At 39.1% G+C, this 26,436-nt stretch overlaps 1 protein-coding gene across 5 annotated transcripts in view; it reads right to left on the bottom strand.

The window, feature by feature from the left end:
- JPH1 (junctophilin 1) overlaps positions 1-25,620 on the bottom strand; it is an 85,567-nt gene extending 59,947 nt beyond the window's left edge. For 3 of the 5 annotated variants that reach the window (XM_054060140.1, XM_054060137.1, XM_054060139.1), the window contains exons 1-2: positions 25,163-25,620; positions 18,175-18,931 (exon numbers count right to left, since the gene is read on the bottom strand). In XM_054060140.1, the coding sequence (XP_053916115.1) occupies positions 18,175-18,931; positions 25,163-25,541 (1,136 nt within the window). In that variant the 5' untranslated portion in view covers positions 25,542-25,620. The remainder of the gene's footprint in view (positions 1-18,174; positions 18,932-25,162) is intronic. The other 2 variants (XM_054060136.1, XM_054060138.1) reach the window with 1 other exon arrangement.
- Between the last annotated feature and the right edge of the window lie 816 nt (positions 25,621-26,436).

Raw genomic sequence — 26,436 nt, 5'->3', positions numbered from 1 at the left:
CTCAAAGCAAGAAAGGCAAAATCACTCAGGACTTACTTTCATAACGTTATGGATATTTCTTACAAGCACTTTTTTTAAATGCACCATGGTACCATAAGGGTACCCGTATGCTTCATGTTTCCTATTTTTAACTTATATAATCAAACAATATTCACTCATTCTAGACTATTTGGTAGGAGAAGAAACAGATGGGACAGTACATTTCCTCCCTAAACTTCGCAAGCTGACTACTTCACATATATTTTTACATAAATACAAACATACGTATGATTGGTTTTCTAAGAGTTTCAGCTCACTTGTATGACTTCTGGCATAAACTAAGTGAAAAGAAAAAGAGGAGGGCTAGGTTTTGAGCACAATCAGCAACCTAACAGACAATAAACATACATCTGTGTGCAGCGCAGAGAGTCAATGATAGCACAGAAAAGATGGGCTACTGTATCAGCTGTTAGTGGACTATATTCCTGCCAAACACTGATAAGCTCTACTCATGCACTGCCTTATTTAGTCAGACTTCTATGCTGACACACCAATGCACAGTTAACGAGTGCATATTATGCTTCCAATACAGAGAGGCTTCTGCTCCTTCTTTTACTAAAAGCACATACTATTACATTTATATTAAATCACTCAATGTCATTTTCTAAAACGTACTGAAAAAGTCTTACCTGCTCATTTAAAAACCCACTGCCAATAATGAAGCTGTGTTCTTAACAGTACTTAACATGGAAATACAGTGTAAACAAAAAAACCTGGTCATTAAAAAGAATGCACACTTTTCCATAATGGGGACATTTATTCTCTATTTTGAAGACTACAGAATTTATTGGAGCTGTAGTTCGGGAATTACTATTTTAAGAATGAGCATAAGTTAGCTGTTTAGCTCTCTACAAGTAACTCAACACGAAGATAAAACTTTTCATGCACTTCCTACCTGCATACTACTACTATGCAAGTAAAGATAACTTTTTCCCAAGTACCTTTAGCTACACTTATTCTATGATATGACACATGAGAAGAAGACATTTTTACTAATGCTAAAAACAATATCTGTTATGCTGAAAACTACTTCATTGGTCTCACACTCTCATAACTAGTAGATTTGTACTGTTTCTTTGAAGATATTTAATAATAGGCTGCTATATTGAAGTCATTTCAGGAAATCATCGTTTAAGTAATTAATGATACTAGTGTGCATTAACTCATATGCTGCAAATATATTTACAACTAAACTACTACCATCAAGATAAATTAGCAGAGACCATACTGTTAAAGGTATGCATCTCTGAAGTTTTGTCATCATGTTTCACTTACTTGCTAAGTTGTAAAATCAAGTAATCCATGATGGGTCTCTCATGTCATTAGCATGAATTAACAAGATTCTGCTGTATATTATTTCACAGATAGTGCCAAAAGGCCAGCACTTGAATACAACAGATCCACTGATTGTCACATATTTAGCTTTCTTTGGAACTCTGATAATACTAAAACTCACTCTGTATTGCACAATGTCATTAATTACATTAGCTAATGCACACAACCCAAATGCTACTTTTTTTAGTAGAGGCTCTATGGCCTGCCCTGCTATTGATGTACACCAGTATTCATCAGATTTGACCCTTACAGCAGACCAGCTAGATTATGCAGTACGTTCCTTTGCACACAGAGAGAGTCTGTGAACGAGTTTGACTGAAGAATATGCACAACATACAATGAAATACTGAACAAGCCTGTGTAGTTGTATTAGAACAGTCCTGGGCCTAAGCCAGTTGGCTTGGCTGGTAAGAGCAGTGAGAAGTAAGGCTGATTTTCCACAGAACAGTGGGTCACAGCGTTGGACAGAACCTAAGCTTGTACGCTCACTGCACACCCCTGCTCCCATACGAACCTAACGGAGCACTTATAGTCAGGCCACATACCTCCAACACAGTGCCTCACCATAACTAATTTGCTGAAAGATCACACTGAAGTTTGTGGCATACTTAGAAAATAAACTCACATAAACCTTCTGCTATGCACCAGATCGACTGAACTAATATCCAGCCTGTGGTCTGACAGCTCACACAGCTCTCTAGGCCAATTCATCAAACCCAGGGCTGGCTTTTGGCTGGATGAAGACCCAAGGAAGAATAGGACACAGGTAGATTTCTGACAATCATTCTGGAAGTAATAGCAGCCCACTCCTGATGATCATCTTTCCCAGAGGTGCTACCTCTATCACAAGGCTGTCTGGCTGCCACTACCAGAGTTTCCCAGCACATTCCATGCTGGCTCCTGAAGATCCTTTGGGAAAAAGCACAGCTGCAGGCCAGCTGAATGGTTCCAGCACCCTCTTTTCCTTGGAAGCTTCTGTTGTATTGCATATAAGCTACCTAGCATTCCCAGCCCCTAGGTAAGCGATAACATACACCTCGCCAGGGAAGTCTGGCACCACAATCTAGATAAACATCGAAAAACATGCGCCGAACAAACAAAGCTGAGGAAAACAAATCATGCTTTTATCTGGTTAACTACACTAGTACACTGACGATCTTTGCAATACAAAAGGAGCTGCAATGCAAAAAAAAAGTACTAAGAAGCAGCTTGTACAATCAGCTATTTTCACTGCAAACCCATGTAATGTGTTCATAATTTTTCTCATGTATAGGTAATTCTAGAAACCAGATTCCCTAGTACAGCAATAAAGCACAAAACCATATCCTCGGTTAAGCTCTTCAAGCCCCTCGCCTTGTTTTTCAGAAATATGGGTAACCTCAGCAACTGAGCTGATCTATCTTCCTAGAAGAAATGTTGTCTGTCACCATAATTCATATTGAGCTGTATCATACTGTATCAAACCTCATTTTTTTGCGACTGTGTGTAGAATGGCATAGCATTCAGCATGAGTAACAGCAGACAGAATGTGACATACAGATTCATTACAGAAGCTTCATTGTTTGCAAAGGGAAAGGACAAAATCTCAGAAGTTCTATTACTTCCTCAGCTATTCATAAAACAAGCCCAGAATTTTATTTTTTCTGGGAATTATGAAGAGTGGACAGCTAAGACAGCTACTAAGAACCTAAAGGTCTCCTCCAGTGGTAACTGGACTGTCTCTTACTTGATTCTTATTTCTAGTCCCCCTGGAAGCTTCTAGTATCTTGGCTTTGGCTTTAAACTGCCCGTGATTCCCATAAAACATACAACTCACAAAGAACACTTCCATCACTGGTATCCGCTACCACTGGAACCAGTGAGAGTTTCGCAGTTAATGACAGCAAGGCCAACATTTACTATTTCACCAAGCGATTATGTGAAGAATAAATTAAAAACCTGACAGGTTCAGCTAACACTTTTATCCTCCAAAGTACAGGGTAAATGGACTATAAGCCATTGATCTGTTCTTTGATTAAAACTTTAGAAAGTGATGTTTTGTCTGCTCCTAAAAAATGAAACGTTACAGGAAGTACTTTAAATAGCAGGGTGAATTTTTTAAAAACTCTCAACCAAATTTTTTCCCCTTTACCTGCTGAGCAGCAAGCTGTATGCTCCCTTCTAGTTTCTCTTCACCTCAGAATTAGCCAAGTAAAAGCAATGATGAGCTACTGATCAGAACATGTAGTCATCTCATCCCTTAAGAATCAAAGGTACAATGAAAAGAAGCAAAACTCCTTACATCAATACCACAGTCTCATTATATTTTTTTGCATAATTGACCTCTAGGATTAATAAAGTACACTTTAATTCAAGGTCATGAAAGGGAAGAGTATTTCAAATTATAACATGGAAGGACATGAGTCTTTTCATATTAAAATTCCACAAAAATATCTCTATTTTGATTGTAATTTTTAGATCAATTTAAATATAATTTTCTCACATTAATAATATTAACACACTCCTATGTGTGACAAGGATCCTTCTGTTGAAATTCTCCTGCTTTCACTTAGAATTACCAGAATCTGAATTGTGCCAATCATTCCTCGTTCTGGCTATTGAAGAACATACGTCTGCCACTTTAAAATGCTCATGCTTGAACTCACTAGGTTCAATATAATGCTCTCATCTAAGGTGGGTTTTGTTTTTAAACAAAAAAAAAACCTGACTATTTTCTTTGGCATAAATATTAAAACATATTTCAGCAGCAGAAAGAGACAACCATAATGCCTTGATACCATTCTCTCTAGTGGCTATCAGCAATTGCATGTTCCTCAACACCCACTGGCAGAGAATAGTTAGTTCCTTTTAAGAAGAAACTAGAGGCGTGAAGACTAGAAGTCTGTGATTTCTTTCCTGGTGTGTCATAGGGAAAAGAAGGAGAGAAAAAAAACTTTGCTTGTTTTCACCAGTACAGTGCTTTTTGTTATATTCTTGGATTTAAACAAAATGAGTTATAAGAAGAAACCCCACTGGAAATCATCTTCCCTTTGCTCCTGTTATTATTGCTGCATATATTTTGTTAACACTTACATGATGATAAGTAAACCAGGTTCCACCATTTCAGTCATTTAAAACATATATAGTGAACAGGCTTCACAGTCCATATAACTTAAAAGATGAGATGGAACATCTGGAGACAAATATTCCTGACAGGATGGAGCGAGAGCAAATAGAATAGCAATAGTAAGTTGTCCAAACAGAAACAAACAGTAGCAATTTCAGCTCTCTACTCCTACTCTACAAGACACTCGACTGCAGAGATGAACTCTGAGAAGGGTCTGAAAAAGATACAGGCTTCTCTCACTTATAAAGAACACCAGGCATGGAAGAACATAAAAGCTTACCAAGAAAAACTTGAACCCTTTGTATGCATACTCCTCCAGAAGTGCTACATAAACAATACTAGCTTTAAGATGATGCTATGCACTATGATAACCATCTTTTTTGGCACCAAATAAAGGAAAAAGGCCTAGCTAGTATTGTGCCTCTGTCTATAGGCATTGTTTCTGAGCAACACTGAATAAGTTAATGGGATATATCAGAGTATTTCAACAAAAAGTGACCAATTACCTTTCAGGATGTTCTCATGCCCTTTAGTCAGCTGATTATACGTAGAGTCTTTTCCTTTACATGCAAAGGGATTACTCTGATGGCATCATTTCCTTTTTTCATGCATTCAGCTTTTTAAACAAAAAGCAGGAAAGGATGTAACTGCAGAGTAAGGTGACACTTGGTTGACCTTGGGATAAAAGTGGACTTGTTACATTCGCAAAGAACAAAATCTTGCAGCCTTATTGCAAGCAACCTGGCCACAGGCAACAGCTTCATTGCAATACAATATAAGCTTTTTGCAGTCTACAGAGTTATCTCATCACTAACATTTCTGATGAGCATTTCAGTCAATTATCTACACTTTTGAACTGAGACACTTTTTTCTTCATTCACCAGTGCAGAGAGAATTTTAGTTAAAGCATCAACTTACTATTAGTCCTATTTACACAGTCAAGTAGTGGAATAGCATACAGAGAGATAAATCATTTCAGATCTTTAAGATAAATTTAGTGAAAAGTCTTGAAATTATGAAGATGCAATTAATCTAAGGGAAGATTAACAATTTTCCTCCTGTTCTCTTCTTACAGACGTCTCTGGAATAGCAAATCCTCTCTAGAAAATCCTTTACTTCAAATGATGCAGAAAGTGCAGAAAAAAGATGACACATAGCTCTCTTAGACTCTTAGACCTACAGCTTGTCATTGTAATTGAATCTTCTACATACACAAAAAGCTTTCTAGAAAAATGACTCGTCTTATTTCAGAGAACCATGGCCTTCAGAAGTGCATGCGATCTAAATTACTGTTCATTAAAAAAATACCTTCTTGCCAAAACAAATCCCAAATCCAAACAAACCGTAAGAAATCCTCCTCCAAAGTGACCAAAAAAAGAAGGAATGTATCACATAAAAGCAGTAGCATTTTCAAATTCTGAAGTGATAATAGTTATCAGAAGCTTTCAGTAAATCTTACGTTTAACGTTTTGAATCAAAAAGGTTATGGAAAAAAAAGGTATATTTGAAACTCTTAAAGAAGATCCTATATAAACCAACAACTTTTTTCACTTCGTGCTGTAAAACGCAGATTTCTGAAACACACCACAGCACGAGCCCAGCAGCCAACAGAAATCGGATGGTTATATAATTTGGTGGTTAAGCAAAGATATTTTTAGTGCTTTGCTAATCCATGTAATGCATTTCTTTCCAAGAGAAGAAAATGCATTACGCTGATAGCAATAACAAGGTCCAAACATGGGTATATTGACAAGGAACTTATAGTTTCTAGAAAATAAAAAAAGTATCTGAAAAATAAAGTAACAGCACCTATTCCTAAGCAAGGCTTATCAGTGATTGGGAATAGATGACAACTATACATAAATAATAGAGCAGAAGAGCTGAAACAAACAGGAACTTTCACAGAAGTGCTTCAAATGGCAATCTCACAATGTAAAACAAGCTGATGACATCTAAAGATAATAAAGTAAATACAAAATTAAGTGCCTAGGCAATTTCTGAGTGGCATATGATCTTTATGCTACCTGGGAATCCTCAAGCAACCTCTGCTTTTTCTTAAAAAAACTCCGACCCAGTACTTTCTGAGAATGGACAGTAAAGCAACGATAAAGAGATATTAATATAATTTTAAAATAGCTCTAAGCGTTAAGATTTCCATTTCTTCTCTCAGCTCCTTTTTACTACACTGTTGTTACATTAATGTTAAATGCTCAATATATTAAGTATTAAATTCTTGACATATTTAAAATCTTTCACAGAAAAATATGACTACAGGAACTAAGTAAAGGTGGGTTTACAATGCTTACTGTTGGGGATAGTAACATAATCTTGGTATTAATTTCCCCTTATTTTCTACTTCATGTTTATCTCGGATGGAACAAAATATATTTAAATGGAAATCATGGGAATAGGAGGAGAAAAATTTTTTTTTTCAATAATATTTACTGTTCAGAAAAACAACCTGAGTTAAAACACTCCTTACTGTAATCTGAACCAAAATGCAGTGGACTTAACTGTTAAAAGGTCTTATTTAATCTACAGTTTCAGTTATTAATAAATGGAAATCTCATAGTTATGTGGAAAATGCTTGCTTCCTCAGCTGACTCGCACGTAAGCAAGCTCAATTTCCAACTCCCTTGAAACTTCTACTTATAAAATGACATAATTCAGTGTCAACTAACACACAAAGCAATCAGAATATCATGAAGATGCAAGTTATTTTGCTAAGGAAAAGACAATAAATGGTTTCAGAGTCAGACAGACGATATCAAATGATTTTAAATTGAAGAGTGAGCCCATAAAAGCAGATAAATCAAGAGGAAACTGTCATCATAATTCTGCAAACTTCTATGCAAAACCATAATTATTTTCTTAATTGAATTAAGCAGTGATAGATTATAAGGGCACTTAAATACACATTTTTATGTAGCGGCAAATTCAAGGCAAATTAATTTGCTTTTTAAGAGAAAAGCATCTTTTTAGTTATCAGATTAGATACACTGAAAACAGAATAGAATTCCTTAAATTGTCAGGGACCTTGAAAACACAAACAAGATTTCCGAAGACAGTTTAAGCTGACTTTTCTCAGACAGGCCTATGAAGACTCAGTCAGGATGTTCTGTGAATGGTCAACCAAAAATTCCTGCATTATAAACAAAGAGCTGTTTAAATATATTGTGAAATAGCAAATAAATAGAAGTTTTGCTGTTAGGAAGTCAGCTCACAGGTTTTGCCAGACCAATGCTTGTATAGACCTACTCAAGCACCAGTGCACAATTCAACATTTCTAAGGACTTTTTTTATACTTTTCCAAAATTTAACAGTGTTCTATATTGAAGGGATTCTACCCTGGCTTTATCCTTGTTGGAAACAGCCAAAGTCTAGGTGCACAACGTGTCAGAGACTTACGACAGTTCACCTGTCTGCATTGTTTTCCAAGCTTCTTGAAAGAGACATCAGCGCTTTCATCATGTCCATTCACCACTATGGTCCACACCAAAGCCCACCACGTTACACAGGGACTGTATTTGTCAGCAGTTAGTTCACAACTTAGCAGTTACAGAGACCTCAGGACCACTTTTATAGCTTTTTAATCATCCTAAGTGCAAGGAGTAGATGAATTCAAATCATTTATGCATTACATCTCAAAGTTGGAGCTTATGAGTGAACTATCCAAAACCAATTAGAGCATATTCTGATCAACTAAAATTGAAGAAAACATCAAATTTATTATAAACTCCTTGCTGAACTTATTCAGAACCATAATTATGACTAATTACTCTTTGCATTCCTTGTCTATAGACCCAGCAAACCTAAAAGCTAATGCTGTCCACTTTTCTAATCCTGCTACTAACAAAGGTTCATCCGAGGAGCTCTGCTAAGCAGTTTTTCCATCAGAAAAGCATCACATCTGCACACATGACAGATACAGGCTTTAACATAAAAATGTTCAGTGTCTTTTCTTCATAACAAGTAGTGTGTAGCAAATTATATTTTTTATAAAGTTCAATTAGGAACAAGTAACGTAACCAGATTTTTTTGCAGGTGATGTAAACTTTGATCACACAAAATATACATTAATTTTTATTTGGCTCACTCCAGTCTTTAAACAAAACCTATTTCTGAAACAGGTATAAACTCTGCATTAGAAAAACAGCAGACTCTCCACTGACATGGCATACGCTAACAAACATTGCTTGAATTATAAAACATCCAGTGTATTTTTTTCCCTGATAATTCATTATCAATTGAGAATATGAAACAATCGGTATTCCTACTTCTATATTGCACCATTAAGAAACTCTGAATGCTTGGCAACATTAGATCTCCCAACATGAATTAGTTTTGCAAAAGGAATCTAGTTACCATGAGAAGAAAGGGAAAGCCTCTTCATCAGAAATTATCAACTATTACTTCAATAGATCTGTACAAATCAAACATTTTTGATTACCAGAAAAGGTCACCAGGCTATCTATTCTGTTGATATTTAAGAACTGATAAATGCCATTCCCATCTTTGTTGCTGATCTGTAACTTCCAGCAACCTACTGTTCTCTGAAGCATAAAACAATGCTGTGAATGGCAATACATTTATAAACAATCCAGAATGCACATAATTACTGGATTTTTACTAAAACTGAAATTAAGCCCTTGGTCAGGACACGTTATGGTGAAAGTTGGACTCCAGACAGTACATGTGAGAAAAAGGCACCTGAATGCTAAAAGTGGTTCAGCACTACATCTGCACAAAGCATACTGACAACCGGCACCTATTGACACACACTCTGAATTTAAATTTTGGTTCCCTTGTTTTTCCTGAAATATACTTTGTACCCTACTGCTTGGCAATATGTTCTTTGTCTTCAAGATACCCATAAGATCCCCTAAGATACAACTGACATCATAAATTCCTATAAGTGATGAAGCTTAAAAAAAGTGAACTTGGGCTGAATATGCACACAGAATCAGTTTCACTGAAGTAATTTCAACTTGGTCATAACCAGGATTTTTTTGGTATTATTTTTCTTCACTATGGAAGTCAAGCTTCTTAACATTAGAAGGTATGAATCAGGGCTATGATGCATCTCTGCATCTGCCAAGAGACGACCTCAATAATGGAAGTCTGAGTCTTGCTTGCTTCCACGTTGTATTTTATGTCCTTCTATGTAGCCATAAGACTGACATAATTCAACACATCTATTTCGAAGTGGTCTGAAAATCCAGAGAAAGAAAGACCTTTGAAGTAACTCACCTCAAAAGCAGAAAGCAAAGTAAAAGCATCAGCAAAATGACCGATCCCTTATCTTGTATACGCCAGTAAACTGAGGGAAGCACAAAGAGGAGCTGCAGCAACATAGCAGTAGGGTAACTAAACAGCAGCGTACCAGTTCAGAGTGGTAAGAGAAAAGAGAAATACATGCTCTTCCTCTTAATCCCCTAGAACAAAAGAGCTGAGAACCCACATTTAACTAATCTCATATTAGCCATAAGCTAATAAAATTTCTAGCTTTCAAGTACAAAACAGGAATATTGTCTTTTCCCATCAATCCTGGCTTTTAATGTAGCAGGACCAAAGCATAACATTTCTCATCAGAAACTCATTGGAAACTAAGTGCAGGAAATTACAGAGAAAAAAACAGAAAAAATGCTTCAATGAATAAAAAAAGAAGTCAGAAATAGAATACAATGGAGTAGATGAAATGGCTTTTTTTCCCAGCTGAGAAGGTTCACCACTGGATATGACAGGGCTCAGGGCTGAGAACGCATGACGTTCATAAATGTTGGGGGAAAGGTGTGAACAGCTAAGTGGCAGAACTTGTGAATGTCAGTGTTACAGAAGACATCTGCAACGAAGGGCTGTGCAAAACTTACCATTCACTCTCAAATGGCAAATGAAGTTCAATTTCAGTGTAAGAGTGATGTGCAAGGCAGAACAACTCTAATTTCACAAATCATGTAAGTGACTTTGAGGTGACCTCAGGAATAAGCTCTTGGGAGACTATGCAGCATAACTGGGAGAATATCTAAAGCAGATGACAAGAAAAAACAGTAGGCTGTTTCAGATGTTAAGCATTTCTATGTGCTTGAGGGGTGACAAGCTTGTAAGGAGAAATTTACACTGGATGCTAGCCACAAAGAGACTCCATCTCTGCCTCCCTAGACAACGAGCGCAGAGAACTGCAGAAGAATGAAGTAGCAAAAAACATAACAAAGTAAAAACAGTGCAGTAATAAAGGAAGAAAATCACAGTGAAGTAGGCAAAAGAAAGCAAGTCAGTGTATGAAAATATGTACCAATGTCTAATAGATGTATTAAAAAAGTATTAATCGCCAGACAAATGAACAGAAGTCATAATATGTATCACTGATCAATTAGTGCAATTAGTATTCAAACAGCATTGCTCACTGAACTACAGCAGTTTTCAGAAATCAATTATTACTTGGGAAATATACAATTAGACCAACATAGGGGGCATTAACTAAATCACTTAAATGACTATTTCTGCTGTAGTTGTTCACTGAAAAACACCCTACTCTGTAGAGTACTGGTCAACCACGTTGTGGTTAGATGATGGCACATTTTCTTACTTCTTCGAGGAAAGAAGCTGGAAAGGTTCTGTATGAATTGGTTTAGACAATGAGCAAAATATCAAGTAAATTACTCAAGCTCTGACTATTACTATTAGCCATATGTATGCAGTTGTAAAAACAAAAGTAGAAATATAAAATATCTTTCTGTTTTTGAGACTATTTTTATAGCAATCAGTAATGTAACTCTAATGGCTTTACACTACGGTTCATACACGACTAACCAGTACAAACAATCCAGATTTTGTTTTTTAAAAGGAGATTTAGTTCCATCACAGAAACTCTCGTGAAAGACAGTAGAGACAGATGCTGTTTGCAGCTTAGTTTTTGAACAATTGTTGTAATACACATCAAAAACTGAGATGCTGTGTAAAAACTAAGGCAAGAATCTTCATAACAGCTTATCATCTTTGGCTACAAGAAAATTATTAGTCTTTTGCTAGTGTACCTCAGTATCATAAAAAAAAAGATTTGTATTTTCACATACATCTGCTGGGCTGCCACTGTAAAGATTCTTTAGGCTCTTCAATTAAGTCTTATGGAAACTGGACAAAAAAATCCTTACCCATCTGAAGAAAAAGCACTGCCAAAAGGTTTCTATATTAAAAGAAAAGGCTTTCTTAGACAGATACTTTAAAAACAATGGTGCAGTATTGGTTCATTTATGATTTTAAAGGAGAGAATTAGATTTTCCTTATTATAGTACCTGTCTCCTGGCTTAAAGAAGTTAGAAAAGCAACTCTGGGGTAGTAATTCTACATCTAATACAAACACAAAACAAGATTTGCCAGAACTGCCTTTTTAAAAAAAAATACATCCCTATTCAGGCTTCTGGCTCTACATAGGTGTATTTGGATACAGGTAATTTGATAAAATCTAAATACTCGAGGCTCTCTTAAATTTCTAGCTGAGGGATAGTACAGGAGTAATTTTGCATATTTCCAGCCATGTAATCTAACTGCATTAAACACTAAGAAAAGAGAAGATCTGTGTAGTGATGTTTATACGATTTGTATATTTCAAACGGACATATTATTCATTCCCTAGCAAATAACAGAAGAACAGCACAAGATTACGTTCTTTTACCAATGAGTTGTTCGTGAAATCTGAGTGAAAATGTGCCCCCCTGAAGTTAGTGCATAACTCTCACAGGATTCAAGGAACATATGGTTTCCTCTAAAGAATGCAGAATTAACATTAAAGTTACTATCCATAGTAGCTCAAGACTTAATTTTAAGTTTTAGCACAGCATTTTATTTATCTTCAAATAGGCTACGCAGTAAAATGATTAAAACTGATTTTGCTTTGAACCTAAGTCAGCTCTTTTTACTTGCAAGCAGTCTTATATAAATACCTTTGGTATTTGTTGGATCCTATTCCTAAACACAATGTTCATATTTCATCTATAATAAGTAAAGCATCTCAAAGACGTGTGAGGCACTAGTCTTACAAGTGTCCAGTTTAGTTTCGTGAGTAAAGTGAGATTGGTAGAGTCAGCTAAACCCATCATGGAAAGCTGCATGTTGCGCACACAATTCAGTGCCATTTGGAATTATTGGCAGCTGCCATCTAGTGTGGACACAAACTATACTACCACATGCATATAATTCCAGCTCTCCCTAGAAATCACAGTTTGCTCACGTCAAGCTCAGAGTACCGGTCACATAAGGCAACGAATGTGACAAAGGAACTGGTGACTAAACCACTGTCCTTCCCGACAGTTCCACACATTTCACATAAACCCACCACACACAGCACAGCATACTGAAAAGTACTTTGAAATAAGGGTATGAAAAGTACAAGAACCGGTTTCTTACATAACCGCTGCACTGTGAACACTAGCGCTCTGGGGCGGACAACCGAGCCGCACCATTCAGAAGCAGGTGCTGCCCAGTGACTTGAAGCCAATTCTAAGCGTCCAGGCCCAGGCTGGGGCAGTGCCAGCCCAGGCCTCCGGCTAAATTAGAGATCTCTAAATCATCCTCAGTGTGGAACATTACACAAGCCAGCTACTGGCTCCAAGAGGCCACCATGACAGTGAGGGAGAGCAGGGACTCAAAGTCCAGGATGTGGCAGTGGGTTCACTCCCAATCAAAATCAAAATGGTTATACTGAGTCTCCACTACCAAGTCAGACCTTCTACACCTCCCTCCTGCAGCCCTTTCAGTGACTCAAGGCTCCTTCACTGGAACAAAGCAGGCTGCTTGTGACAGAGGATCCCAACCAGAGTCTTGGTAGTTTCTATTAAAAAAATAAATGCTGAAACTAAGCCATAGCATCTGTGGACTTGGACACAAACATGTTAAAACCAAAATTGAGCAGTCTAAAAAAGCTACTCTGAAAAAGAAGTTGCTGCAGAAAAGACAGTAGCTAATCCCCCTTCAGTACCCCCTTTGAAAGGTCTTTCTGACTAGAGGCTTCCTAGTCACTGCTATCAGCACAGAAAGCTAATTAACATGGAGGAACTGCTCTATGTTATTAGTTGCAAGATATTAGTTTTACTGTTATCTTGATCTCAGGTCCTTCCGCAGCCTTTTGCCAGTTTCTTTCCATTTGTTGGGCACTGCCGTGTTCCCAGACCACAAGGTCTCTAGACAGAGTAATTTGTTTGTGCAGTGCCTAACACAAAGGCACCATTATCCTTCAGCAAACCTCAGGTACACACGTAATGAATTCCCATCACAATGTTGCTTTTAAGGTGGTCAAAAGTTCTCACAGCATATTATGACAGCATGCCTTACTTAAAATTCACTCGTAGCTTTGCAGTAATTAAAAGTATTTAGCTTCTGTGGAAGGAGAATTAAAAAGAAGATACAATTCTTCACCCTCCTGTTTTATGACCTGAAAAATCAATGAAGTATAAGTTAAATATCAACAAGGAAACATTTTTTTAATCTTTCTCCTTTTTCCTCCACGGAATATCTTCTCATTCATATTTTTCACTTTTACTATACTTTTAGCCTGTCCTTCTGCGTCCCCGAAAAGTGTTTTTCCTCGGAGAGTCAACACTTCAAGCAGAATTTCTACTTGAGCACGAGCTAGAGAAAAACTGAAGAGAGAAAAAAAAAGGCCTGGTTCCGAGAGCTCAGTTCTGAACCCATAATGCTGACTTTTATAGAAAGAATTTGGTACATGAACACTGTATGTAAACAAACACCATTCCTTCTGCTTCCAGGGCTAGACATTTACTTACAGGATTGATGCATTTAAAAACCCCAATGGTACCAACTATTAGAAGGTTACTTTACATTCAAACCGACAATTTCAAAAACGTTACAGTTTATAGCATAGTAAAAACAGACAAAGGTAAAGTTAATATAACACATTCATAGCTCCTCCAATGAGAGCTTAAGTGATTTTCATTCAAGGAAAGAAATGCTCTAATGTAATTCCAGTTCATACTGATCTGCAGAGGGATATCTCCTCTGAATAAGACACATGGCAGCAATGAAAAGGAAGTTCAAAACCCCTACTGTGAGAATTATTCCATAACCTTAAAACAACTTTCTATTTGACTCTTGTTTGAGTGGGCATTTGGGGCTTTTTAACATCTTCTACAGAGCTCTCCCAAATGTACATGTTCCAGCATTTGAAGCATTTCACATGTGCTTGAAATAACATAGAAAAGAATTTATTAAAAATTTCTAGAAGGCAGCTTTTTATTTTAGATACCAAGGCTAAAAAAAGGGCATACAGGCTAACCCTAACTCCTTTTAGGACAAATGGGTTAAAGATTAATATGAACTAATTATTGACTATAATAATGATATTTTTTTTAAAAAAGCCTTTTAATATTTTAAAAGTGAAATATACTCTACACATTTCTGAAATACCTCAATTCTGGGATATTTACATTTATGCCTTAATATTTTGTTTTAAATATAGCTAGTAAAACTATAATACACAATGAAAACTGTTAAGCTATGCTATCATTTTAAAAGCATTTTAATTACTGCTAATTTATACTCTGCTTTGGACACAGATCTGTGTAGCAGAGGCTAGTAACTATTTCCCTGATATGGCAGCCTGCTGTATATCACATGATTTTGCAGGTATCTTTTGAAATGCTTCAATTATATCTAAAACACCTCAGTACAAATGTCTCAACAACCCAAAGGTTTTTGAGGAGCCAGGAGAGGCAATGTAAATTCAGGTTCAGAGAAGCACTATTTACCTTGCTTTTAGATTTTTCTTTCTACACCATACTGCCATTTCAGATAAAGGAAGACTACATAGATTGTTAAGGAGGGCTTTTAGACATAAAAAGACATCAGGAATACAAAGCAAAACAGTGTTTGGTCTTGTTGACAACTGTGTGGACATCTGTTACAGGTCAAACTACCAGCCAAACCTGTCATGACCAGCCGGGAAGTATGAAGAGGAGTATGGTCTGGTTTCATTTTGCTGAGAAAACATTTTTGGAATAAACAACACAGGAAGAAAAGCATACAACTCAGATCTGAGTTGAAAAGTAAGGTATCTAGCTGAGAGTCAGGGCTTCTAGCTCTTTGGAATGGAAACCTGGACATTTGTTGTTTTTGGGGGGGGCTAAGAAAAGGTCTATCTAGGAGAGTTCTACCCCCAACAGAATGGAAATGTACAGTAAGCACACATTACTGGTGACATCTGCCAGGTCTGAAACACATAAGGCCAGCGTACAGTGAGGTTATGCCACATGGGTATTGCACATTAGAGAAATTAAAAAAAGCACTCCTCCCAGACTTTTTGTGTAGTAGTGATCATTAGGGAACAGGTAAGATCACCATCCTCACATTCATCTAAAGTATTGCAGGAATGCTACAGTCTGAAGGATTAGCATATTGCATCAGCTTGGTAAAAAAGCAGTTACAAGCTAGTATTGGTCCTAAAGTCTCAGCCGGACAGAAGCAAGTTTTTTCATCCTGCAACTGCACCAATATGGTAGCCTAGGATTTAGCAACTTTTCGAAGTGTAGGAGTTTTCTTCAATGCTCTTTTAGATCTCTTCCAGATGATCTGGGTCTTAGACAGCCAGCACTCATGACACTGCCAGTAGGACAGTCCCTTAGTTCACATAATCCCGTGACCTTGTCATGGTTGATACTAAAGGCAATTCTGAAAATCTGAAAGATGGGAAGGATTATGCCATCCTAAGTAGGTAAATCCAACACACACTCACAACTGAAATAATGTAATCTTTACACCTGATGTTGCCTTATTAACTGTCAGGTCTATTACCCTTTGACTCAGTACCAATGCAGCTACTGCAAAGGCTACTAAAAGAGAGCAAACCTGAATCCGCAATCTTGCTATCCAGACTGGTAGTAGTGGGACTATTTCAGAGGGATTCTTGGATGAAACACCAAAGGAATAGCCCACGGTCACAGCTGCACTACAACTGGTACCTTCTGTTGTTGCACTTTCAAAAACATCTTTTCAAGAAATAAACACTGTTTTTCATGAACTGTTCTCAAAGAAGCCATTTGAACTCTGTCCTTCACCTAAAACTGAAGACAAGGAACAGCAAACAAAACATTTCAGAGACACATCCCTTCTTAAAGAGGAAGTGCATACACTGTGCCTTGTAACCTAATGCTCTGACTACCGCTTTTCAACAGCTTTATGTGGACTCAAAAGTAGTGACACTCCCTACCCACAGATCCCATCACCTCCACTTTTTCAGAACTAGGGCTTATTATGTACTCAAAGAACATGAATGTGATCCTGTGATTTCTGAAAGTCAGCTATTATTGATTTGCTTTGCTAATATAGTATGCTGCAATATAGTGCCTTACATATCTTTATGGAAGTAATCTAGTATATGTTGCCATCTAGTTACTTCGGTGATCCACGGTCAGAAAGGTTCCGTAACAGTATGCTAAACTTTTCACATTTGTGTCTCCACTACTTTTTGCTATGTGCCATTCATGTATTCAAACTTTCCCACTGTCATTTTTTTTCAGCTGTTTTTGGTCATTTCTGTATTCTTTATGACTGTCAGAAAAAGGATAGTCACTGAGCACACACTATTGACCACACTAAATCAAGAATCAGTTGTTCAGCTTAAAGTGTAATGCAACATCCTCTTTCTAAAATAGCACAAAGATTTTCTTTCATGCCTATTTCTGGGCTGTTTTTTTGGTCCATAGACTATTTCAAGAAAAGCCTGCCTGAGGAAACACACTAAAACCAACAACAGAGAAACTGCCACAGAAGCTTATCGGAAGGCATCAAAAATTAAATAGCTTCTTAAAGAGTTCTCAGACTTAATAGTAAAATCTATTAAAATTGTCTATATTGATTTAATTTGTAATGATTCCACTTCAGACAACTTTACGCAATTGTTGTTTAAGGAGTTCAAAGCAAACATGACATTGTTTTCTCCCACTGCTAATACCCATACACTTCTCCTGCCTCAAATACTTGGCAAGGGGGTGGGGACAAGATGACCACCACTATTTGAAGTGGTGGTCATAAGATTCAGACAAATTCAGACTGCAGGAGAAGCATGCTCCAAAATGAAAGTCTTCATACAGAACTCATTTGGCAGAAACTACCCTGGCAACTGAATCAACAGCCTCCAAGCACAAAAGCCTCAAACACTATTCTTACACTGTTCATATTGCAGTCTCTCCGACACAGAGATGCATCTTAAGATGCTCAGTGTCAAATGGGCAACTTCACTGAGACTCTGTTACTACCCAAAAAATCAACAGCATAGTAAATGTAACTTGAACACGCTTATGGGAAGATATTCAACATTCACCTTGTATCCCTCAACTCATTCTCTACGTTTCCTCACTAGTTTTATTTTCCAAACATCTTTAAAGGCATAATGCAGCCGTTCTTGAGTGAAAGCAGTAATATATGAGAATGGAAATTTACTTTCACAGTATATTATGGCACATACACAAACATCTTTGTCAAATGAGGTGAAGGTCTAAGTTTCATATGTGTAATGCCACTGAAGTCAATAGAGTTACAAATACGAAACTGAAAGGTAAGCAAGTATTTGCTAAAGACAACAATTACATACTTTTGAGTCTTTTGTCAACATAAGAGTTCACATACTGCAACAAATATTTGTTTCTGAAAGTTAGGTGACAAACAAATATCTTGTGATAACATACCTTGAAGTTGCAATTTCCACTTTGGTTCTTGCCATGGCAGCCGATCGCTGTGCACCCTCTATTGCTCTATCCACCTTTTCTCTAGTTTTTGTGTTTCGTATTGGTATAAGTTGCTTTCTTATTCCACGGACCAAAATGTTATTTTTATATTTTCCCTCTTCTTTGGTGCCATCTGGAAACATGGTACATCCATATCCATGCCTCCTGTTATTTAGCCATTCTCCTTCATATTTCATACCATTTGAACGTTCACTAACACCAAAACCACTGCGCTTGTCATTCTTCCATTCACCCATGTAGGTTTCTGTAGTGGTGGCATCAACATGGTCTTCCATAGGGCAGTAATCACAGTCACCGTCTCCAAAACTAATTGTAGAGTTGGCATCACTAGAACTAATTCTGCTCATAGCAGCATCACTCCTGACGGAGCTCCGTTTGCTAGATATTGATGATCTAGATTCAGATTTTCTAAGTTTTATACTACCAAGAAGGGATCCTCTTCTGAATAAGCCTCCTTTTTTCTTAATGCCCATGGCTTCTGGATCACTGTGAAAATTGAGCACAAAACCTCCTCTTGTTCCAGCCGGACTGTCTGAAGTGATGTCATGCAGAACAGTGCCGTTGCTCTGCTCACTTCGAAGTGAAGCTAGAGACGTTCGGAGGGGTGAACGGATCACAGTTGCCATGCCATAGGGTACACTCTGACGTACACCATATCCATGTCGCATCCCTCCTGTCCACTGCCCCTGGTATGTACCTTTTAAAGTAATGAGGAGAAATTAAATTTAGGAAGCTGTAGAAAACCTAGCACTCTACATCTACTATGCTACGGGCAATACTATGGTGTCAGCTCTGGTTTTGGTAAGAAGAAATGCAGAAAAATCACAGCATAGGACAGTAGATGAAAGTACTTTTGCTACTTGTTTTTCTTACGCATTATTTTTCCCTTAACAAATCCTTTACTTTTCCAGCTAAAGTAATTTATTTTGGCAACTAAGACACAGTATCTAAAATCGTAAGCATTTTTTTAATGGATCTGCCCAGGGAAAATAAATCTAAGAGGAATTTCTAAAGCAGGGTTCCCTCAACATTTATTGAAGTTGGACAGGTGGGGAGGTGGTCAGCAAAAGCAGACCCACATTATATGTAGTTGGTTGGAGAGGGAGATAGGGGTGGAGGGAATGAGGACACTCACAGCTCTTGCCTCCAGCTTCTCACCGAAAGAGCAAGCAGGAGTAGTAAATGTCCTGTTATCCTGGGTTTAAAGTGAATACAGACCTCTCCTGTTAAGATATATTTGACAATAAGCTAAATTGTCTCGTCTTCAGATTGGCCTTTGGATCCACTGTTACAAACCTCTATGCAAAATGAAATATTTTAAAGTTTTTGCGTGTACTTGAATGGAAGAACAAAACCTCAGTATATCTTACTCTTAATGAACTCAATATCAACACTTTTTGGTATCTCCACTATCATAAACACACCACTGCCTTCTGCATTATGATGTGACAGAAAGATCAGAAACATGAATCCTTTAGGACTTTTTTTTGCCTACCTACTGTTCTGCAGTATGTAAGAAAGACAAGGCAGTAACAAACAGAATATTTCACACCATTCTATCATAAACACATTTCATTTTTGTAGTCATAACCATTTTTGTTAATTTTTTTTTTTAAATACAGCAATATAAGTAAGAGAAACATCGTATCTGATACCAGAATTCATGGATGTCCATGCAAAGCTGCACCTGTGCCAAACCCCAGCATTATCAGATTACTATTGCAGACAATTTTTCTCTTGTATTCTCGAAAGGTATTTTCACTTTGATGAGATATATACTCCAGTGTCTGGTCTCTGAAAGCCACTTGACCCAGATGTTCCAAAGGAAGATGCCAGGAACTCCACAACCGGCAACCACAAGATAATTTGCTTTCTAAGATCATTTCATTCTAATTCCCATTAAACTGCTTTAAGCTCCTCAAAATGAAGTCTCTCGCCCACCTAGCACTGCTTCTTTCTTTTTTAAAGCTATTTTGAGTCTCAATACTCTTACAGAGGGATGAATAAGCAATCTTCAAAATACCTTTCTTTGATTTTGATCTGCTTTAATTGGAACACCTATTTAAAAAATATTCTTCAGAGAACTCAACGTCAAACGCCAAATTCAGTGATAGGCCATATTTTCATGAAAATGCCTGCCATTTCTGATGTAGCTCAAAGCTTCATTTGCTTTAAGTTTTGATTGCCTTTGTAGAAGCACGCTGTTTTGGTCTTGTACACGTCAATTATCTATCAATTACTGTACTATCTCTTCTGCCGAGGCATACTTCAATGTTAACATGCAATTAAATTTCCCAAATGTGCTTTCTTTATTATATAATACTAGATAGGTTCCACAATATAACTATTTTGTGTTGGTAGAAAATTCTACCAAGTGGAAGGTTTTTGTTTTAACAGATGGCTGCTGACACAAACAAACAACTTTCTTAGTTTCTTTCTCATTCGCTGTATCCTGGATACCTCTCGCTGCACTGGTTGTAAGGGTGCTGAATCTAGAAACATGATTATTTTAAAAAACTCAGCATATGGAGATTAACAAATAGGAACATGAGCACAAAGCACTGGTATGACGTATTCTGTAAATACTGCAAAAACACAGCCACATTGCAACTTTTTTTCTTTATTAAATGGCCATTTCCCAGAAACATAGTAATATTTTACAAGTATTAATTACTACACTTTGTCCATAATTGTATCTGGGATCCCCCTAGTATGGTAATGACAGGCTGGCACTAAGAATCTGGCTACATGTAGTTAACTGTCACATATAACAATCTGTCTAACATTCTGCACCAGTTAATTCCATTTTAAAATCACAAATCTAATTCTAATTGTGATTATACCACAATATTACATTAGAGCAGTAACTCATAATTATGGCTATTTAAGTGTCAGACTCTAAGCAGAATCAACTTACTTCCATATGGAATTCTAGAAAAGTACCAAAGGTCAGCCTTTCTTCTTACTAATACTTAGTTTTAATGAATGAAAGTGGAGAGCTCAAAAAAACCCTAATTAATTTAGGACTTTTATTTTTCACCACTCTGTAGAAAGAAGTGGAAGTGGCTGCTGATGCCCATAAGGGCATTAAAACAAGGACAACTGATGTGATGCTATTTAATTGTCTGATTTTTCTTTCTACTGGGGAAATAAAATCAATGTCAGGTTCTTCTGAAAACAGTCAATGAGAAAATGGAAGACTCACAGTGAATTGGTCCTTAGAAAGTACTGAAGGTATTTTGTGCAGTCTTGCAGGTAATGACTATCTATCATTACAAATCCCTTAAGGGAAAGGCTCCTGATTCTTGCGCTAGAAAGTTGACTTATTTTCCTTGATTTTTCAACTTAATTCTTCAACAAAAGAAAATTTAGAAAACTTTAAGTGAGCAAGATAAGGTATGTTAATATTGCAATATAATTAAATACTACATGACGTGAGACACAATGAAAAAGCTTTTCCCATACATCAAGACACAATCTTAAGCAATATTTACTTATCTCTATGCACAGATATAAATATGAATGATAGATCAATAAGCCCACCTTATCCTGTGTCATCTTATACTATAACTGACTGTTCAAAGTAGCTCCTGTAAGGGTCAACTGTTAAAATTTTAATTAAGACTGTAACTACCAAGCTAGTTTAAAACCGTATTTAACCATAAAACAGTAATACTGTTCACCATTAATTTTCTGAAAGCAACGCTTAATGTCCTTTGTAATTGAAGAAACATTCAGCCACAACTTCTACTGACCATCCATCTAGCGTTTACTTGTTTCCCTTAAAGAGATGTTCATACTTTGAGCCAGAGAGCTATTAGGAAGTGAATTTTTTCCTTTTGTTTTTGTTGGCTAGTTGTCGTAAGGTATAATTTCATAATCTGTCTCCTTAGAGTTACATTGTGCCACCCCTCCCAAAACCCACTTGGTACGTCTTGCAGCTGTAAATGTCATTGCCTGCTTGTGGCTAAAATGTAAAACTACGCGCTGTGAAAAAATGAGGGGCCAAGGGCCTGTTTGAGTACTTCACCTGCTCTTACTCTTTACTTATAATTTCCGTAGTTCAACATATTTGTTGTTATATCAAGTTTTTTGCATGCTTTTCAGACTGAAGTGTTAGATAAACATAGAAGGACGACTACTTAGAAATCAACAAACATATGTATTATCAATGACCCTTTCTTAGGCTGTATTTGTCAGTTAACTCTGAGGAGGCACAATGCACAACCTTACAAGATGCTTGTTATTGCTACCATTTGTAGGCCCATAAACGGCTATATAATTTACACATGCTGAAGTTTCAAATTAGGCCTTAATCCCTCCATAAAATATGCTCCAATATGCTCGTAGATCTAAGGGGCTTAAAGGATGCACAAAAGTCCAGATAATTGTAGGAAACAACTGAGGAGCTACTTGAAGGCCCAGTATGAGCAGCACATACAATTAATGGAGGATCACGGTTTATAATTCACTGTGTTTTCCTCAGAGATTTCACTGAGTGACAATTTTAAGTACTTAAACACAGCATGACATATTACTCATCTTGTGCAATGTGTTGTGTGCAGAAGCACTGAGGAACACTATCAATGCTTATGTTCCTCTTCTCTCCCTCAACTACATCTCCTACCACCACCAATGCATTTTAAAACAATATATCAGGGGAAAGAAGGCAAAGAAAAGGGCAAAAAGGTATCTTGAAAAAGGTCTAGGTTTTAGCGAGTTTGAAAACAAACTGGCAATTGGCATAAATAGTTATCTCCCCGTGCTGGTATTCTCAAGTTATAATAAAGGAAGAGCCTTTCTGTGAATATTTCACAGTGCGTTAAAGATACATATGTAAATCTGGTTTCCTTGTGAAAACATTTCAGACATTTTTCTGGTGTACAAATGCAGCTATTGTTCCCAAAGCATGAAAACAAAAACACATCTGCAACATCTATGACGTGCTGCTTTGCTTCATTCATGAGTACCCTCATTAAAATCAATGGGACTTCACACCCTCTGTTCATATGAACTGCAACATGTAGAAGACTGAGGCCATGGTAACAGATCTCAGTTAATAGTACTAAAAATCCCACAGCTTCATATGCTGCCTCGTACAAAGGACTTCCCGTGGGGTCCAAGTCTAAAAATTTAGAAAATTTACTTCCAATTATCAATGTTACATTGAGATACTTAAAATTCCACAAGAAGCCTAAAGGGAACTTTAGTTTGAAATTATCACTCCTAGAACATTTACTAGAATGGTAGTTTACTTTTCCAGAAAGAAAAAATAGAATGGCCACTGCAAATCTGGCTGTTCTTCAGCTTTCGATTTATTAGCCAAAGCAAACGTAATAAAAATTGAAAAAAACCTATTGTGTGGTGAAAGTGAAACTAAAATTCTTATTTCTTTCATGCTTTGTTGTTTTCCTTTTTTTTTTTTTTTTTTTGTAAACCCCCAAAACACTCATCTCGACTGACTCCGAGCATCAGAACTTTCCACACCAGGAAACAATTCTCAGACAGTTGCAAATACATATAAACATAGGGATTTAAAGACTTCAAGGTACAGAAACCACAGTACACTTCTTTTTCTGAAGGAAATTAATCTTACCCAACTTGCTAAATTTTGTATTTTGAAAAGGGGGAAAAAAAAAAAGGACCCCAACTGTAAATGTTTCTTCTTCTGCTTAGTACAAAAATACCTGTTCTCTAACATGATCCTGAAAGTTTGACCGCAAATTTCTTACCAAAATTCCTTGAAGAAATCAGTAACAGCATTAATCAAGAGAGCTGATACATGGTTTAGTCCTTTAGTTGCACCATGTGAACGTTAACTCTGATTTGGCAAATTCCATCTCTTGCATGTCACCTAAGCATATTGCTCAAAGCTGAAGTGAGCGGCATTTCTGTAAGAACACCCCAACAACTCTCTAGTCCTAAAACTGAGAATAGTTTTTCCTGTTACAATGGAACAAACCAAGCTGAAGAGCAGCTCCACAGAAGTCGCAGGTAGCACTTCCGCCGATGCCAATGTCATTACAAGCAGCGAAGGATGAACTAAAAAATACCAGGTGTATTTTTTGTGTGGTGCATCAAATGACATACGTACAGTAACCGACCATTCAAATACTTTCCAGTCCCAAGCGACCTTATGGAACCTCAACTTGTTGACCGCTCCTGACTGAAATGCGAGGGCAGAGCGCCCAGTCCTCTCTGCACACTTACCGGGAGCTCAGCCCTAGAAACATTTGCTTTTTTTCGTGGTGAAGGCGTGACAGGCAGGCCAGTGTAATTTCACAACAGAGCTTGTCCTTAGAGCGGTGTGTTTAAAGCTATATTTTAATCAAACACGGGTTATTACAGAAGGGTGGACCTCGGTTTCATTGATTTTACGCAAGCTGCACACCCTCTTCGCCACCTTTAGCATCCTGTTTACAAGCCGAGCGTGTAAAGCTATCCCTGCTAGCGAACAAACGAGGCACAAGGACTCGCCTGTCAAGTTTCTGTTGTTTTACCAGGAAAACGGAGCGAAGAGAGCGAGCCAGCGAGCTCCCCCGCACGCTTTCTCTCCCAGACAGGCGCTGCCGGCCCCGCTTCTGTTCTCACGGCAGGGAGAGAGCAAAGCTGTCCGCAGGCAGCGATAATGCGGATTTCCAGCGGATACCCGGGAGAAAGCGACCGGCCCGGCGCGGTCCCTGGCGGGGCGGGCACCTGTGGCGCTGCCCGGGGGTGGCGAGGCCGAGGGAAGAGCGCGGGGACCGCGAAAGGAGCGGCTGGGGCCGCCGGGCGGTGCAGGAGCGCGGCTCGGGGGGTGGAAGGGAGGGAATGGGGTTGGAACGCGGGGGAAGGGGGGTGGAAGTGGGGCGAAAGGGGCCGGAAGGAGGGCGAAGGGGTCCCTCCCACGCCCCCCCCACCCCCCCAGGCGCCCCCCGCCACCGCCCACCTCCGTCCCCGTAGGTCTCGACGCCGTATCCGTCCTGCAGCCCGTTGCTCCAGGTGCCCTCGTAGCGAGCCGGCGTGCTGAGGCTCTGCCGCACCCCGTAGCGCCCCTTGAAGCCGTGGGACCACTCGCCGCGGTACATCCACCTGCCCTTGGTCTCCACGCCCAGCCCGTGGCGCTTGCCCTGCGCCCAGTAGCCCAAGTAGGTGTTGCCGCTGGGCCAGGTGTAGCCGCCCGCCACTTCGAAGCCGTGGGACCAGGAGCCGGCGTACTCGCCCTGCCCCTTGGGCCCGGTGCAGATGCCGTGCCCGTGGGCTTTGCCGTCCTCCCAGCCGCCGCAGTAGGTGCCGCCATCGTCGAAGTCGAACCGACCGCCCGTCATCCAGGGGCAGCGGGGCGAGAGCGGCGCCACCGCCGCCGCCTCCCTCCTGCCCTCCCGTTCCCGTCCCTCACCCTGCCCGCCCTGCCTCGCCCCGGCGCTCCCCGCGACTGCAAGCGCTCCGCTGCCCGCCCAGCCCCGCCGCAGCCCCGCGGCGCCCAGCACCGCCCGCCCCCGGCTCCGCCCTGCCCGCCCGGCACCGCCCCCGCCGCCCCCCGCGGGCAGGTGCGGGCAGGGAGCTGGCGGGCGGTGGGGACGGGGCTTTGCGTGCCCCGAGAGCCCAGGGCGGAGTCCCGCACCTGTCAGCGACCGCAACGAGGAGCACAAGGAGAGCGCTTTCAAGCGATACCTGTGCTTCTTATTTGTTATTTGTAATATTTCTTTACTTTCTCTAAGCTCTAAGACAAGTTTTAAGCGGAACTTGTTGCTGTGGAGCACGGCTGAGGTGTGTTCTGCCCCTGCCTTTATCAGTGACCTGGATGAAGGCAGTGAACACACCCTTACCAAGTTTGCACGAAGCTGGGAGGAAGTGTCGATCTGCTGGAGGGTAGGGACGCTCTGCAAAGGGATCTGAACAGGGTGGATTGATGGGCTGAGACCAATGGCATGAGGTTTAACGAGGCCAAATGCCGTGTCCTGCACTTGGGGCACAACAACCCTATGCAGTGCTACAGACTAGGAGAAGAGTGGCTAGAGAACTGCCTGGAGGAGGACCTGAGGGTCTTGGTTGACTGCCGACTGAACATGAGCCAGCAGTGTGCCCAGGTGGCCAAGAAGGCCAATGGCATCTTGGCTTGTATCAGAAACAGCGTGATCAGCAGGTCCAGGGAGGTGATTCTGCCCCTGTATTCGGCATTGGTGAGACCGCACCTCGAATACTGTGTTCAGTTCTGGGCCC

This window comes from Cuculus canorus, chromosome 2, assembly GCF_017976375.1.
Source record: "Cuculus canorus isolate bCucCan1 chromosome 2, bCucCan1.pri, whole genome shotgun sequence".
NCBI lineage: Eukaryota > Metazoa > Chordata > Aves > Cuculiformes > Cuculidae > Cuculus > Cuculus canorus.
The sequence above is the reverse complement of the archived record's forward strand: the minus strand, read 5'-3'. Positions and strand labels throughout refer to the sequence as shown.